The sequence below is a fragment of the Dasypus novemcinctus genome, chromosome 30 (genome assembly GCF_030445035.2).
Source record: "Dasypus novemcinctus isolate mDasNov1 chromosome 30, mDasNov1.1.hap2, whole genome shotgun sequence".
NCBI lineage: Eukaryota > Metazoa > Chordata > Mammalia > Cingulata > Dasypodidae > Dasypus > Dasypus novemcinctus.
Window position 1 is genome coordinate 29,438,843 of NC_080702.1, and position 16,955 is coordinate 29,455,797.

Genomic DNA, 16,955 nt, shown 5'->3' on the forward strand with positions numbered 1-16,955 from the left:
TGACAACAACAGAAGCGGACAAAGAAGACGACGCAGCAAATAGACACAGAGAGCAGACAACTGGGGGGGCAGGGGGAGAGAAATAAATAAATAAATCTTCAAAAAAAAAAAGAAATATTCATGAATGAGTAAATGAATAAATGCACTCATGAAGGAATGAATGAATGAATGAATTCATGAAGGAGTGAATGAGTGAATGAATTAATTTTGAATGAAAGAATGAGAGAATAAATGCATGCACTTTGAATGAATGAGTGACTGAGTGAGTGAATGAATGAATGTCAGCCCTGGGAGTGGGGAGTAAGGGCTCACAGAACCATGGTCTGTGGCAGCAGCACTCACGACGCCGGGAGCCCAAAGAAAGGAAGGTGCAATTTGTAAACCGGGCAACAGAAGGAAAAGGGGGAGAGGCCACGGCAGCTTTCATTCCAACATTTTCCAACTCCGGCCGAGATTTCCTTCCATATACGCGTCTATATTTACATCCACGAATCTGTCGGTAGCCAGCCTGTTGCTGATCGTGTGGGATCTAAAGTTCACAGAAAGCTGGCTTAGACACCCAGCGAGGAAGAGAAACTGTAAATTAAATTTCAGGCACCCAAAAACCCTACACCCACCCACTCCCTTCCAAGAAACCTGGGACATCTTTTCTATCAAGGTTTCTTCCCTCCAGCGCTGTTGACATCCTGGGCTGGGTAATACTTTCTGCAGAAGAACATCTTGGGCTCTGTGGGGTGTTTAGCAGATGCCATCAGCATCCACCCTGTCTCCATAGACTGCCAAATACCCTGTGTGAGGGGGGACACAAAATCACCCCTAGTTCAAAACCACTGCATTATATGCAGCCCAGGAGAAGTTCCAGAGCAATCAAGGACCTTCCCGTGATCATCATCAACTTCCTGAATAAACCAATCCCTTCTACAGATGCAAGGAAAACGGTAGCCACAGAATGCCAAGACTTGGAGTGCCCCTATAGAGACCATTTTATTCTGAACGTAATCAGGACCTCGGACAGAGAGTTTGCACAAAGATGTTCTTTGCAGGGTTGTTTATAATGGGAACGCGAACCACCGGAGAACGCTACACAAAGCGTGATGCATCCATAAAGTGGAGTAGTCATCAGATGTTAACAAACGTTCTTTTCTGGAGTTGCCGCCAACCCACACAGCATCGCTGCGTGAATTTAAACAAGATGCCCCTTTCTCAAGTTTTCATGTCCATCTGTCAAAAAGTTGTCATAATATCTTCATTTGGCTAGAACAAGATACCTCAGCTTCCATCAGCTGGGAAACCGAAAAAAAATATATACAGCTTTACGACGCGTGGGCTATGAGATAGGACACCCTTGTGCAGTGTACAACCTGTGCAACTACACCTGGTGGCCCTAATGTTTTTCGAGGGCACCAAGCGGCGTGGAAAAGTGTGCACAATATGGCATTATATTAAAAAGAGCCTGTGAGAACACTGTGCGAGATGATCCCCATTTCTTAAAAGAACATTTATATTTATATCCATGAAAAGGCATGGAACGAAACATTAAAATGTCGCCAGAGATTCTCTCTGGATGAGAGACTATACATTCTTTTTTTGTACGTAAGATTTGTTTTTTGTACTTTTGGTGTTCGATATGTGAAGAGGAAAGGGCCTGTGGAGGAAATGAAGGGAAGGAGCTCATCCTGGGGAGGAGATTCGGGGGCACAGTGATGCCAGCAGATGGAACAGCCAGTGCAACTACTTTGCGATGCAAATGAGCTGAGTGTGAGCAAAAAAAAGGCCAGCAGGGCTGGGGCAGAGTGGAAGGGGCAGAGAACGTAGGAGACAAGATCGAAGAGAAACTAGAGGCCACATCCCTGGAGCATCTCTTGCTTCATTTCAGGCTCTATTCCAATGTCACCTCCTCAGAGAGGTCTTCCCTGCTCTACAGTGCTTCCTCATTCTACATCTAAAAACACCTGAGTGCGTTGCCTCCACTGCTAGATCAGAAGGCAAGGAACCATATCTGAAATGTCCTCATTTCTCCCACCCCAGGTAGCATTTATCCCAGTTCCTGGTACCCACTAGGGGCTTCAAAAATATTTCGTTGAGCGAATGAATGAATTCAACCCATAGTAAATGCTGTGATTGGTGATTCTAGTGAAGACGGAAGCTCATGTATTCATTCAACGAACATTTCCCAAATGCCTGCTGTGTGTCAAGAGTTATGCTAAGGAGCCAACGATCAACAGGTGGGTGTCTACTCTGGTGGCACCTGGAAGACTGTCCCTTATCAGGATATTTGGGGATGCTGACAAAAAAAGGGCTCCATCCCTGATGGACTCAGAGCCTCTGGGAGGAGAAAACAGAGGTCTGAATTTTAAACAAGCGAACCTAGTGATTTTTAAAAATATATATTTTTAAAAGAAGCACAGATCACACAAAACCTAGTGATTTTTAAGCACTTTTAAATTTGAAAACAACTAGCTCGGCAGGAATGGGGTGGGGGAGTGAGGTTGGTTCACAGGCCCGAGGTTGGGGAGCAGGGAGAGGTGGAGGCTGGGACCTTCTTGCCCTTTTAAAATGTGTAATAGCACAGCAGGCATTTTAGCAGTGGCCTGTTACCTGGGGAATCTCAGCAATGGGTAAGAATCAGATGCATTTACCCAACTTGCTTGGAAGAGATATGCCACGAACTCACAACTATCTATTGCTCTACCTCCTGGAAGAAATTGCACTTTCAGTCTCAGGGGGGCAACAAAAAAAATCTAGTGTTTCTGGAATTTCGAGACTCTTTGTCAACCACACTGTGTCTTATGCAATTAACAAATAGGTATGCATGATATAGTGCAGGGACTGGTAGGGGGTGTGAGTGTGTAAATCACTGCTCCCTGATCGCAAGGCACACATTCTCATTGATTCAATCGACACTGGAATAGGTATAACTACGGCGGTAGGCAGAAAGACGTGATCATGCCCAAGCCAATAAGAACATCAAAGATCAGAAAGCCAAACGCAGACACCCATCCCTCCATATGTCCATGGGCCCAACACCCTACCCACCCACCCATCCTTCAATCCATTCACCCTTTGATCCAGTCCAGTCATCTTCCCATCTACTCGTCCACCCATTTCTTATCCGCCCATCCAGTCATCCAACATTAACTGCACAGGGCACCTCTCTTTCCCTCTAACTCACAAACATGCATCTGTGGTCCATCATTTAAAAGGTTGCCTTTTGATTAGCACACCAAACTGTTAAAGACGTGTGTTCTGACAACTCATCCAAAGATATTTCAAGTCTGTAAACATCTGGCTACTCTACGTTGGGCTAGACGCCAATGCTCCAGGTCCATTAAGACCCTCGTGGAAGCTGGCCTATTCTTGCTGATTTGAAGTATCTGAAGTCCTCAGAGATCCTTAGGGAGAGGCTATGCCAGGCAGTGCAGAAGGAGCTGCGGGGCAATTAGAGTCCACCATGGCCTCAGTGGGGAGCAGGGAACGGGAGAGGAAGTTGATGAAGAACGTGGAAAAGGATTGCTGAGAAATGGGGAAAATCCCGCTTGGGCCTGGGAATCGTGGAATTCTCGTGTCAACAATCAACGTGATCCTGTGGCTGTTTTATCCTCGATTTAGAGTTGAATGGATTGCCCGGAGAAGTGGGTTAAAAATACAGATGCCAAATAATAACAGAGATCAAGGGATTTGCATTATAATAATAGCTGACACGTACGTATGCACCTACTATGGGTCACACACCATTCCAAGCATTGGATTAGAGAGGCCCAAACATGGCTACCCAAATAAGTCCACTCATCCATCCTCCCACCCATCTATCCATCCATCATCTCATCCATTCTTCCAACCTCATTCATCCATCCCTCCCTCCCTTCATTCCTTCCTTCCTCCCATCCATCCATCCATTCATCCACTCTCCCCTCCCATCCATCCATCCATCTATCCACTTTCCCTTCCCATCCATCCATCCATCCATCCATCCATCCATCCATCCATCCACAAATAGACTGCTTATGAAGTGCCAGGCACAGTTCTAAGCATTACATATATTAGTTCATTTAACCTCCCAAGAGAGGTACTATTAGAATCCCCACTGGGCAAACTGGGAAACTGAGGCACAGAGCACTTAAGTGACTTGTCCAAGGTCACACAGCCAGTGACAAGCAGGATTCAGATTTCAACCTAGGCCTCCTGGCTCCACAGTCCCTCCTCTCAACTTCTCTGCTGCGCTCCTCTACTACATTCATTGCCAACGTCTAAACCACAGGTTCTGACTGACCCAAGACAAGCAGGAACAGGGGCTGTCTGGTTGACCCAGCTCTTCGACAGAGTGACGAGTTGACTGTGACATGCTGATGAATCTCATTGCCACTGAAACTGGATCCCCAAGAACGCAGACTAAAACAAACGCTTTGCATTCATTCATTCAAAAACCATTTCTTCATCACAACAACCCTGTTCATAATAGAAAACACACACACAAAACACCAAAAAAAAAACGAAACAAAACTTGGAAACATCCCCAATATCCATCACCCAGGAACACGGATAAATAAATTGCTGTATCATCACAGAATATAATGTCATACAGTAGAGAAAAATAGATGATGGACGATTACACTCAATAGCGGGGTTGAATCTTAGAAATATACTGTTGGGTGATAAAAGCAAGACAAAATCCCAGCAGACTACCGACGGTATACGATGCCTTATAAAAAAAGCTCAGACACAAGAAAAGTTAAATTTATCTTGTTAAGGCAGATATAAATCTGTGATAAAAGTTTTTTTTTTTAAAGAAAAAGTAGCGAGGGAATAAGACACAATTCAGGAGAGCAGTGGCCTTTGGGGGAGTAGAGTGTGGAAGGCAGGGGAGGAGCTCACAGGTAGAAGTAAGGTATTCGCTAGTTCCCACATCAAGTTCTCAAAGTGTGGCAGCATCAGCACTACCTGGGAACTTGCTAGAAAAGCAACCGCTCAGGCTCCACTCAGACCTGAAGCAAATCCTCTGGGACCACCCACCTGTGTTTAAAGGCTCTCCAGGTGATACTGGAGCACGGGCAGGTGTGACAACCCCCCCCCCCCCGACGTTTCTGCAGGTGACGTCGCCCCCGCAGGTGCAGGGGCCACACTCTGAGGCCCGCGTTTTGGTTCTTGAGTTTGGGCAGTGGGCTCACCGGGGTTGAAATAAAACCAGAATCAGCCAGAGGCGGGCGCGGTGGCACCGCACGGCAAAGGCACTCGGCGCCGCTGAGTCGTGCGCCCTCTTGAACAGCCAGTGGTACGTTGTGTGAATTTCACGGCGGTAAAAGTACTGAAAAATAGATTAATCAGAAGCGAAAGGGGAGACAATACCGAGAGTGAGTCAGGAGCTAAGAATGACTATCAGAGCCATATTCCATTAACCTGACGCCAAAAAAAATCCGCGATTATGAATTCAGCCCCCGTATGGGCAGGCAGGGGGCTGGTGTGGCGAACAACACAGGCCTGCCCTCCCGGAATCCAAAGGCTGCCAAGCCTGCTGTTTTTTACATGCCACCTGCTTTCTAAGCACACGGTGTGTGGTTTTCTTTTGGTCGCAAAATGCACATAATAGAAAACGTACCGTTACTGCCATTTAGGACGTTCTCAAGGCTGCGCAGGCACTACCGAGCTCTAGACCGTTTTCATCCCCCCCCAGAAGCAAACCTCGTGCCCATTAAGCAGCCGCTCCTTCCACCGCCCCCTGTCCCCAACTCCAGACAGCCACCACATTGCTTTCTTTCTCTGCGGCTCTGTCGACCCAGGATAGCACTCACACAGTTTTTCTTAGGGTCAGATGCGCATCGCCATTCTAACGAGGAGGAGCCTGAAGCTCCAGCTAGCGTGAGACGGAGCTGAGCTGTGCGGGCAGGACTGCCTGGCCTCAACCCCCGTCCACCTTACCTCCCCCTGGTACCACTCCCCTCCCCGGCTCTTCCACTCCTGTCCTAACACACGGCTCACAGAATCCTGCGCCCATTCTCCCCCAAGCCGTAGACGTCTCATGATGACAAGAGCGCGACCAGCTCGGCCCGCACCCAGCCATTTCTGTTTTAAATGTTACATTAAAAAAATATGAGGTCCCCATATACCCCCCCACCCCCCTCACCCCATTCCTCCCACATCAACAACCTCTTTCATCATCGTGGCACATTCATTGCATTTGGTGAATACATTTTGGAGCACTGCTGCACCGCATGGATAGTGGTTTACATTGGAGTTTACATTCTCCCCCAGTCCATCCAGTGGACCATGGCAGGACACACAATGTCCAGCATCTGTCCCTGCAGCACCACCCAGGACAACTCCAAGTCCTGAAAATGCCCCCACATCACATCTCTCTTTCCCTCTTCCTGCCCTCAGCAGCTCCTGTGGCCACTTTCTCTACATCAATGCTACAATTTCTTCCATTCCTAATCACAATAGTTCCATAGTAGAATACCAGTAAGTCCACTCTAATCCACACTCTATTCCTCCATCCTGTGGACCCTGGGATGGTGATGTTGCCAGCTGACACCTACATGGGTGAAATCTATGATAAGCTGGAGGTAAGTGTTTGTACAGGGAAGGGATAAAATGGGGGCATAGGGTGCCATTATTTTTACTAACAAAAAGACTCAAGGTCAAGGAGACTAAAGGATAAGGTGGGTACCTGAAGCTGGTCCTCGAAGGAGCACCAACATCTCATTCAAGACAAATGCATCAACTTCTGCTCAAGAACAAAGAAGTGGCATCACGAAGCCAGAGGCCCCACCAGTCTTTTTTTTTTTTTTTTAATTTTTTGAGGAGGTACCGGGAATGGAAGCTGGGACCTCGCACATGCAAAGCGGGTGCTCAACCACTGAGCTCCACCTGCTCCCACCCCCCCAGTCCATACAGCAGGATTATTTACTTGCAGTAGCCAGAAAGTGGAAGCCACCCAAGCGTCCATCAACAGATGAATGGATACATATAATGTGGCTCAAAGGAAATAAAGTTCTGATACATGCTATCGCATAGATGAAGGCAGCAGGTTGAGCGACATACGCCAGACACAAAAAGACAACTCTCATATGATCTCGCTTATATGAAATACATAAAAGAGCAAATTTGCAGGTAGTAGATTCTAAGGAAAGGCTGGAGGGGGAGGGAGGGGAAAAGAGAGTTACTAATGGGTGATGGAAAGCTGGGGCACTGAATTCTGGTGATGGTAGCACACTATTGTGAATGTAATTAATACTACTGAACTATACACTTGGACACGGTTAAAATGGGCATTTTTTTCATTGTATATAAATTACTACAAGAAAAAATTAATAAGAAAGATTTAGGATCCCTCCTGCAAACGCTGCCTGTATAAAAATACTTTAAAATTGATTTTAAAATAATATTTTTTTACACACACAGGCCTAAAATGCTATTTTAACAGCAGGTGGGTGACTAAATTGAGTTTTACTCCATCACTCCAGACAGGGGACCCTGCCTCTTGAGTAGCCTTATTCAGGGGAGAGGGGGCGGGGTCCCAATTCCTAATTCCAGGCCCAATCTGAGTACTGAGCACCTTCAAGGAAGGCCTGAGGGTGCTCCCAGTCTGGACTGAAGAGCACATCTCTAACCCGGGCAAGTCAAGAAAACTTGATCTGGGGCGGCGGACTTGGCCCAGTGGTTAGGGCGTACGTCTACCACACAGGAGGTCCAGGGTTCAAACCCCGGGCCTCCTTGACCCGTGTGGAGCTGGCCCACGTGCAGTGCTGATGTGCGCAAGGAGTGCCATGCCACGCAGGGGTGTCCCCCGCGTAGGGAAGCCTCATGCGCAAGGCGTGCACCCCGTAAGGAGAGCCACCCAGCACGAAAGAAAGTGCAGCCTGGCCAGGAATGGCGCTGCACACACGGAGAGCTGACACAACAAGATGACGCAACAAAAAGGAACACGATTCCCGTGCCGCTGACAACAACAGAAGTGGACAAAGAAGACGCAGCAAATAGACACAGAGAGCAGACAACCGGGGTAGGGGGGGAAGGGGAGAGAAATAAATAAATAAATCTTTAAAAAAAAAAAAAAAGAAAACCTGATCTGGAGTTAACTCGGGAATTTCACTTCTTAGCTGGGATCTCTCTCTCTCTCTCTCTCTTGTCTTAGCTATCTCAAAGGCGGCTTTGAAATGCAGAATCCATTCAAATAAAATGTTGTGCCTTTCTTTCTCGGGTTTTAAGATGAGAACTCACAGCTGGGGGAACCACCAGTTCCAATTTGCCCAGGACTCAAGGGTCTCCCAAGACCCCCAAATATGACAGTCCCAGGCAAACTGGGACAGCTGATCATGCTACCCAGGCAAGCTCCAATGCCTGGTAGATTGTGAAACCCAAGGTAGGGGTGGTGGTGGGGGGGGTGTATCAGGGAGGCTAATAATATGACAGCCAGGCCCTGAGTCTCAGCGGACTTGCAACTCCTACCCTTTGGTTTATTGGACTTAGCCCAGCCAGCTAATAGGGAGGTGAAGAAGATCAACCACCACACCAGGGAGTCAAGAGTGCCCACAACTGCAAACAGGAGAATCACACCCATCATCCATGTGGAATCTAAGCCCCCTCTCGATATAGAGGTGGAGTGGACATCACCATCCCAGGGTCCACAGGATGGAGGAATATGGATTAGAGTGGACTTACTGGTATTCTACTCTGGAACGATTGTGATTAGTAATGGAAGAAAATGTAGCATTGATGTGGAGAAAGTGGCCATGGGAGCTGCTGAGGGCAGTAAGAAGGAAGAAGAGATGTGGTGTGGGGGCATTTTCAGGACTTGGAGTTGTCCTGGGGGGTACTGCAGGGATAGATGCTGGGCATTGTAGGTCCTGCCATGGCCCACTGGATGGACTGGGGGAGAGGGTAAACTACAATGTAAACCATTATCCATGTGGGGCAGCAGTGCTCCAAAATGTATTCACCAAATGCAATGAATGGCACAAGATGATGAAAGAGGTTGTTGATGTGGGAGGAGTGGGGTGAGGGGTTGGGGGGTATATGGGGACCTCTTATATTTTGAATGAAACAGTTAAAAAAATAAACAAAACAAAACAAAACTCACTTTGTCACACAGAGGGTGGGGTCAAGGGAGGGGAAGAGAATTCATTTTATCTTAGATCAAAGGCAACAGAAAAATAGGTCAAGTGGGCATCTTAGAGCTTCTGAAGAAAGGGGAGGATGCAAAAGAGCCGAGGGTTGCTTTTGAGAGTGCCCTGCTCAGGTTAATAAATCCAAACTGACCTGTCACAGAGGGACCCTCTGGGCCCACCAAGAGAGCCTCTTCTCCCCAGCTAAGGCTCCAAACAAGAAAATCGGAGGAGGAGATGGCTCTCTGGGATTACGGCCAGTGGATTTGGGCGCTTTCTCCGTGCCAAGTGCTGGGCGGCATATTTTCCACGCGGGACCCAAAAAGCCCTCCGAGGGAGTTGCTATGAGAAGCAAGTCTGCATCGTGCGGATGAAGAAACCGAGGTACTAGATGATGGGACTAGAGAGTGATTCAGACCTGCCTGGCCCAGAAACGCGGAAAGAGCCTCCCGGCCACACAGTCCACCCGGCCCCTTCCAAGGGAGCTGACCCAGCATTCCGGGCAATGCCTTGGCTGCAGGATTCTTGGGTGCTGAGCAGCTCTGGCTGGAGTCCACCTTCTGGGGGGCGGAGCCTGCCACTCCCAAGGGAGAGCCTGTGTGGGCGGAGCCCACCTTCCTGGGGGCGGAGCCTGTCATTCCCAAGGGAGGGCCTATGTGGGCGGAGCCCATCTTCCCAGGGGTGGAGCCTGCCATTCCCAAGGGAGGGCCTATGTGGGCGGAGTCCATCTTCCCAGGGGTGGAGCCTGCCAACCCCAAGGGAGGGCCTATGTGGGCGGAGTCCACTTTCCTGGGGGCGGAGCCTGCCATTCCCAAGGGAGGGTCTATGTGGGTGCCCCAATGGAACCATAGAGAATCACAAGCTCCCAACACCCAGCGAGTGTCCTCCCCAAGTCCTGGAAGGAAGAATTCACACTCGAGCCCACCGCTCCCCAACGTCTCAAGTGCTAAGATTTCAGAAACCTTCTTGGTTCTGATGATACCTTCGGCACCAGCCTCTGACTACCTAAAACCCACCCAAACCCTGAAAAAATCCCTGGCACCAGGGCACTCCCGGTGCTGTACAATTTGGCAAAGGGGAGAAGACAGGAGGCCGTTTTCACTCCCTCCACAAACATTTATGGGACGCCAACTTCGTGCCCGACGCAGTGAAGTTGTGGCGACGAACAAGGAGACGGGGCAAATCTCACCGCCTCGAAGCTTGGCTCTTTTTCCTGGCAAGTGGCAGAACCAATGCATGCCACCCTGGAGACGCCCTTCTCTTGCCACACGTCAAAGTAATACGGACACATAGCTGCAAGCTACGACTTCCGTTCTCCCCCTTTTCTCTGGCCCCTGAACTACCATTTCTACCACCTTCAACTGGTCCCCAATCCCTTATTAGCAATTCCTGAGACCAGATGAGTTTTGGAGTCTAGAATTACGGGCTTTTAGAAGGATAGGAACAGAAAACAGCACAGCTACTTTAGAAAACCATCTTATAAACTTAAACACAGAACCCAGGAAATCCCATTTCTGGGTATTTACCCACAAGAGATGAAACTTATGTTTCCAATGTTCCCACAAAAACCTGTGTGCGAATGTTTACAGCAGCTCTAACCTTAATCGCCCAAACTGGAAACAACCCAAACATCCTTCATCTGGGAAGAGAATAAACAAACTGGTCGCTCCACGCCGTGGAATACTACTCAACAACAAAAAGGCACGTTAGGGATAACACACAACAATCTGAATGATCTCAAAGGCATCAGGCTGCATAGAAAGAAAAACAAAGCCAGACTCAAAGGGCTACAGATTGTGTAGTTCTATTTCTATGACCTTCTGGAAAAAGCAAAAAAATATGTAGGGATGGAGAGCAGATCGATGGTCGCCAGGGCTCAGGCTGGGGTAGAGGACTGACTCAGAGGGGCTCTAGGACAATATTTTAGGGTGATGGACTGTTGTATACCACAATGGAGGTGGGAGTCACATGACCGTTGCATTTGTCAAGACTCACAGAACAGTATACTAAAAAGGATGAATGTTGCTATATGTAAATTATACCTCAATCAACTGATTATTTTTATAAGGAAAATATGGCAACAGGAGGCATTTAGGACATAACCTGGCTACTCCAAATGTGGTCCCTGGCCACACCCCAGCCCAGCTAGACCAGAACCATCCTTTGAACAAGATACCCCCCACTCTGTGGGGCGTATTCCCATCACACGAGCTTCTGAGAGGCACCATCCTAGAGGCCCAAACACTCCCAGTGGAACGACATCCCATAATCAAGCCAACTTCACATTTCTGCCTCAAAACCTACCCCAGTTCACACCAAGTGGGGTAAAGACTATAAATAGCCTCAAACAAGGTTTGGCTTTCAGAACTTTTTGGATCTCAGAATTGCAGAAGCGGGACTGTAACCTCGTAGGAAAAACTCTGCCATGGTAAAAGCCATGCTCATTCTTAGAATTTTGCTTTTCTGGAAATAACCAGCCAAGTTGATCTCCCCTGGAGTGGTACCTTCTAGCACATTCTACCTTCCACAGGACAGGCTGAAACTCAATTTTGAAGGACTCCCTACCGCTTCCCATGCATTTTTCCTTAAAGCACCTTTCACTGAAAAGATTTTGGGACGGCCCGTCCGCAAACATGAATAGGTTACCTGATGTCAACATGCCTCTGGATTTCTTGTTGAGATTCTGCAACCACGGATGGGATGGAAAAGTTGGAATTCTGCGTGCGATTTTAGGAAGTCATGTGTGTGGTTCTTGCGAAGGTCACGGGTTCAGTGGGGGGCCTTCCGAGGACGGATGGGAGGATGACATTCGCATCGGCACTTTTTAGAACATCGAGAGGAGCGAGTGGCATTAAGTGGGGACTCCAGGAAGGTTGACAGATGCACCTTCGCGAGCTGACAGATTTGAGCTCTTTAGAAGGCAGCAGAGCCCATCAGGGCCATATTTAAAGCAAACGTCCCTGTCCACGAAAACACGGGCCCAAGGTGTGTGGCCAAGATGGCTTGCTGCCCGGCAGACTTCAAGAGGAAAGGGGCAGCAAAATAAACGTGCATATCCGAGACTTCCATTGGGGTTTTCTTACATAGGAAGAGGGGAAAAAATGAAATCAATGAGAACCCTGAACGCTCATGGCCGGATTCGAGCGTGAGCCATTGGGGGACGGAAGGGAAAGAGGCCACAGTTGAAAAGTGTCTGTAGGAGTGGGCAACCCGAGGCTGCCCGCTCCACCGGCGTGCCATGCCGGATTTGCGTTCAGAAAGAACTCTCCTAGGTCCCGTGGGCAGAGAGCTGAGTTGGAGAAACATTTACTCCCTCTTTTCCACCAGACAGAAAAGAATGTTCTTTGCGCATTGTCCTGCAACCCTTGCTAAACGCCGTTTCCCAATGCACGTCTCACCACACATGCATCCAAAAGAGACGGGGGCCACCTCACGCCGGGCTATAGCACCAGGAGAAATGCGAGTGGGGGGGAGAAGTTTTCCAAAGATACGTACAAGAATGTTCCGCCAGCGCAAACTGGAAACTACCCAAAATGCCCGCCAACAGTATCATGGAAAAATAAACCGTGGCACCGTCACACAACAAAATAGTACGTGGCCACGAGAAGGAACAATTCGTGGCAACATGGGTGACTCTCGCGGGCATAATGTTGCGCAAAGAAGCCAAACCTAGAAGAACAGACTGTGCAGTTCATGTATACGAAATTCAAAAGGAGGCACAACGAATCTGTTTGGTTAGACGTCAGGGAGCAGTTTCATGTGGGGTGAGGGGTGGCTGGGTCGGGGCACGAGTGGGGCTTCCGGGGAGCTAGTCACCTCCTGTTTCTTTAATTGGGTGCTGGACGCATGGGTGTGTTCTCTTTGGGAACATTTATCAGGCTGCACCTGCTTTTTTGCATTTTCCTCTGCATGGGTTAGGCTTTATTCTAAAAGTTGAAAAGAAATACTCAAGACTTTTTTTTTTTTAATGGTGCATATGGGTAAAGAAATTCCACTTGGCATCCTGACTCCTTACTATTCCAATACAGTCTTGGGGTAACTTGCTCTTCCGAGCAAGTGCACACACAACTTCCGTCTCTCTTCCCACTGGCCTGAATTCTCTTCTCCAGCATCCCTCCCTGTATTCTTCCTCTCATCTCCCCCAGGGAAAGCTCAGTCCTGGATGACCCTGCGTGGTGACAGCCTGGATGGAGGGGAGCTTTCCCTTCCAGAGTGGGGCCCACGAGAGCAAAACTGTCTGCCGAGAAAGTAAAATGCACAACTATCACCGAGCAACCGAGAGAACCATCGGAGAGCTCGCCAAAGCAAACCCGAGGCTGCCAGAGAACGCTCCCAATTCACCTGCCTCCCTCCGCGATGCCTTCTTCCCAGGGGCCGCTGCAATCCCCTCGCCCACCAGCCTTCTGCTCTGCAGGAACCAGGCTGGACGGCTGTGAGCTAAGGACACACCAGAAGGGTTCCCACCTCCTTCCCTTCCCCGTTAGGAGACTCCACGGCCAGGCTCCAGAAGGCGTCTAAGCCACTTCCAACGCGGACACCGGCCAGCCCAGGGGACCGCTCCCCGAAAAGCGCCCCCATGACCCCGGGAGCTAACGGAGCCTGCAAACAATGCCCTGTCCCCCAGGTCATCCTCCAAGTCCCCCACCATTCCCACGGCCCCCCGAGGACTCCAACAGGCCTCCTGGGGAAAGGAATTTCCAAGCTTTGGGGCCAACCTCTTTCTTCACAGGGGGTGGTGACTTAGGTGGCAGAGATTCCGACCTTAGGGTACCCCTCGAGATGACATCGCGGTGAGGGGTACACCCCCTCCATCACCTCTTACATTTTAACCCCCCTGAAACGAAATCCTTGACTTATTCCAATCCTCAGAGCACCCATCACAATTTCAGCGCCCAGAGACCAAGAGTCTGACTCAGTCTTGAGTTCCCCTTAGAAGTGAACCCGCCTCAAAGAGGAGACTTCCTGTCCCTATAGATCTCCACCTGCTGTACTTGAAACATGACACGAGGGGTTGGGGCTCCTCTCTGAGCTCCAAGGACCCCCCTAGCCCATTCATTTTTGGACACCAAGGGGTCCAGTTGGGAGCCTGCTGAGAACCCACCCATCTGGACACAGGGAGGCGGCTGGCCAGCCCGCAGCAGGGCGGACTGCCCCCCGCCTGGAATCTGGGTCACGCTTAGATAACTGCTAGATAATCACCCACCCTGGCCTTGCCTCCATCGCAACAGATGTTCGAGTCCTCCTCAAGGTTTATTTCCAACAGAGATGTTCAAGGAAACGCAATGGGCTCTGCCTTTGGGGAGCAGGAAAGGAAGCCGTGGGCTCTACCTTTTCTTCTTCGGCATCTTTGATTCAAAACAAACCAGCCAACCAACCCGAGGCATTTTACCTGCCAAAGTTGGTCTAGCCACATGGAAGTGGATTCCTCTCCCGGGGGCGGCCCCTGGCTCGGCTCTCTAGGGTGGGAGACCTGCCGCCCAGGGAAGGACCCACCACCCCCTTTTCTCCTGCCCTGACTTTCTGCTTACATAGCCCTGGTTGAATCTTCCAAGCCAGCGGCCGGGCTGGGGCACAGGGAATTTATTCTCTGCACCCCAGAAGAGGATGAGATTTTGGGGGGGGGGGACCTGCAGGCTGTCACTCCCCTCCCCGCCTGGGGGACGAGCAGCCCACCCTGGGACGTGAACTCTGGGCAGTGCCCGCTGGACAATGCCAACAGCCCACGGGCTCCGGCTGGCTGGGTCCCCATGCGCCCTGCCCCGGGGGGAGTGCGGGCCTCACCTCCGGGAGAGGCCGGCGTGCCCTGCCCGGGACCGAGCGCCTGCTTCTGGGGGGGGGGGGGGGGAACAGAACAAGGGGCAGCCAACGTCCCTCGCCCGGAAGTGCCCCGGGCCAGGACTGGGTCTCGGCTCTGTTGGGGGGCCCCCCTGAGCCGGCCCTGGGCCCTCGTTCTGGGGTGGGTGCTGGGTGGGGCTCCATCTCCCACCCCCCACCCCCCAAGCCTGCACGGGAGGGCGCTCAGCCCCGCGCTCGGGCTGCAGAGAGCGCCACACTCCTCCCTGGCGCCCCCTCCCCTCCTTCTCGCAGCCCCCTGGAAGACCCCCCCCCCTCCCCTTCCTCCCATCAACCCCCGGGTCTGTTTCTCCCAGCCTGGCAGAGGTGGGGGGGGGGGGAAGGCGGAGGGAGGAGGGGGTGGCGCCGCCGCCGGGCTCCCGGGCAAAGGATATGGCCATTCGGTGATTTTTTTGGCGTATTTCCTTACCACGTTGTCTTCGCTGAAGAGGAACAGCGACCGGTTGACGGTGAGGCAGTTCTGTCGGACGGGGATGGGGTTGTAGAGCGCCATGGTTCGCGCTCGTTGAGCCATCGACTGCTTGTACATCCTCTGCGCCCCCGGCTGCCCGCCCTGCCGGCTGCCCCCGGCTCCTCGCCCGCCTGCGGCGCCCACGACCACCCCGGCGGCTGCCCCGGAGCCTCCTCCCCCGTAGCGGGCCGGCATCTCGTCTCCGAAGCGGGCCATTCTGCAAAGAGCAAAGGGCTGCCGGTTACGCTGCGGCGCGGGCTGCGGGCGACGCGGCGGCGGGCGCTGCTGAGACGGCGGCGGGCGCTGCGGCTGCGGAGGCGCTCCCCGGCCCAGCCCATCGGGCGGCGGCGGCTCGGCGCCTGGGGTCGGGGGGGGGGGGGGGTTCACCAGGCGGCGGCCCGGGCCGAGCCGGGGAAAGCAGCTCGGGACATCTTCCCGGCGGACCGCGGGCAGAGGAGGGGCGGGAGGAGGGGTGGGGGGGTGGGGGGGCGGGGCGCGGGGGTGGGGGGGGCAGGTGGCTGGGTGGAGGGGTGGGGAGGGGTGAGGCGAGCGAGGCAAAAAATAACCCGAGGAAGGAAGCCAGGCAATCCCCAGAGCCACCCACTCCGGGGGTTTTAATAAAAAAAATTAAAAAAAAAAAAAAAAAGACACCCCAAAGCACACCCCCTCTTTCAGACGCGGTGTGCAAAAGGACGCCTCCCCCCCCCCCCCCCCGGTAGTGGAAGCTTCAAATTCCTCTGAGGTCCGGCGAGGCTGGCATCTTGCAAAATGAGTGAGCGCTGCCCATTAAAAAAATTAATTAAAAAAAAAAATCAGGTCTTGGTTGGTGGGGGGGGAAGGTCAGCCCCCCAAAAAAAAAAAAAATTCCCCTTTTTTGCTTGAGGTCCTCTAGGACCCGGAAAACGCGGAAAGGTCTGTCGCCGAAAAAATGAAATTTAAAAAAGAAGGAAGAATGTGAAGGAGGAAGGCAAGAAGGGCGGGGGGAGGGGACGGCTCCGGAAGCTCTTAAAGGTGTCTTGAAGTCGCAGGGCCCTGGATTTTTTTTTGGGGGGGGCCTTTTTGTTTGTTTGTTTGTTTCCTTCCTGAATCACCAGCGGCTGCCGTTGGTTTGCTCATAAGGGAAGCTGGGTGCGCGCCGCTCGGCCGTGGCTCGTCTTGGGGTTAAATGACAGCAATGAAATCCTGAAAATTCCCAACAGGAAAAAAAAAAAAGAGAGAGAGAGAGAGAGGTCTGCGCCGTGCGCTGAGCCACTCAGTAGCCTGTTCCAGGATGCTGCAACGTCTTGCATGCGCCCCCCCGCCCCAGTGCCTCCTCCTCCTCCTCTGGGTTTTGCTAAAATAAGCCCTGGTGTGGAAGGATGGGGAAAGGAAAGGGGGGGGGGGGGGGGGGGTGACGGGCGCAGAGGTCTGAACCGCTGGCCAGCGCGAGCTCCAAAGAGGAGCAATTGAAGAGTTGAACGCGAGCAAGACGCACCCAGGGCGCCGACACAAAATGGCCCGGGACCAATCACCGCGGCGCTGGGAGACCGACTTCACCGGAATTTGTAGGGGAG

At 51.4% G+C, this 16,955-nt stretch overlaps 1 protein-coding gene across 1 annotated transcript in view; it reads right to left on the reverse strand.

Annotated features, from left to right (window-relative positions):
• Positions 1-16,735, reverse strand: part of CACNA1A (calcium voltage-gated channel subunit alpha1 A) — a 247,894-nt gene extending 231,159 nt beyond the window's left edge. The window contains 2 exon segments of the mRNA XM_058290314.1: positions 15,326-15,619; positions 16,494-16,735. Of these exon segments, the coding sequence (XP_058146297.1) occupies positions 15,326-15,618 (293 nt within the window). The 5' untranslated portion in view covers position 15,619; positions 16,494-16,735.
• Positions 16,736-16,955: the final 220 nt, after the last annotated feature.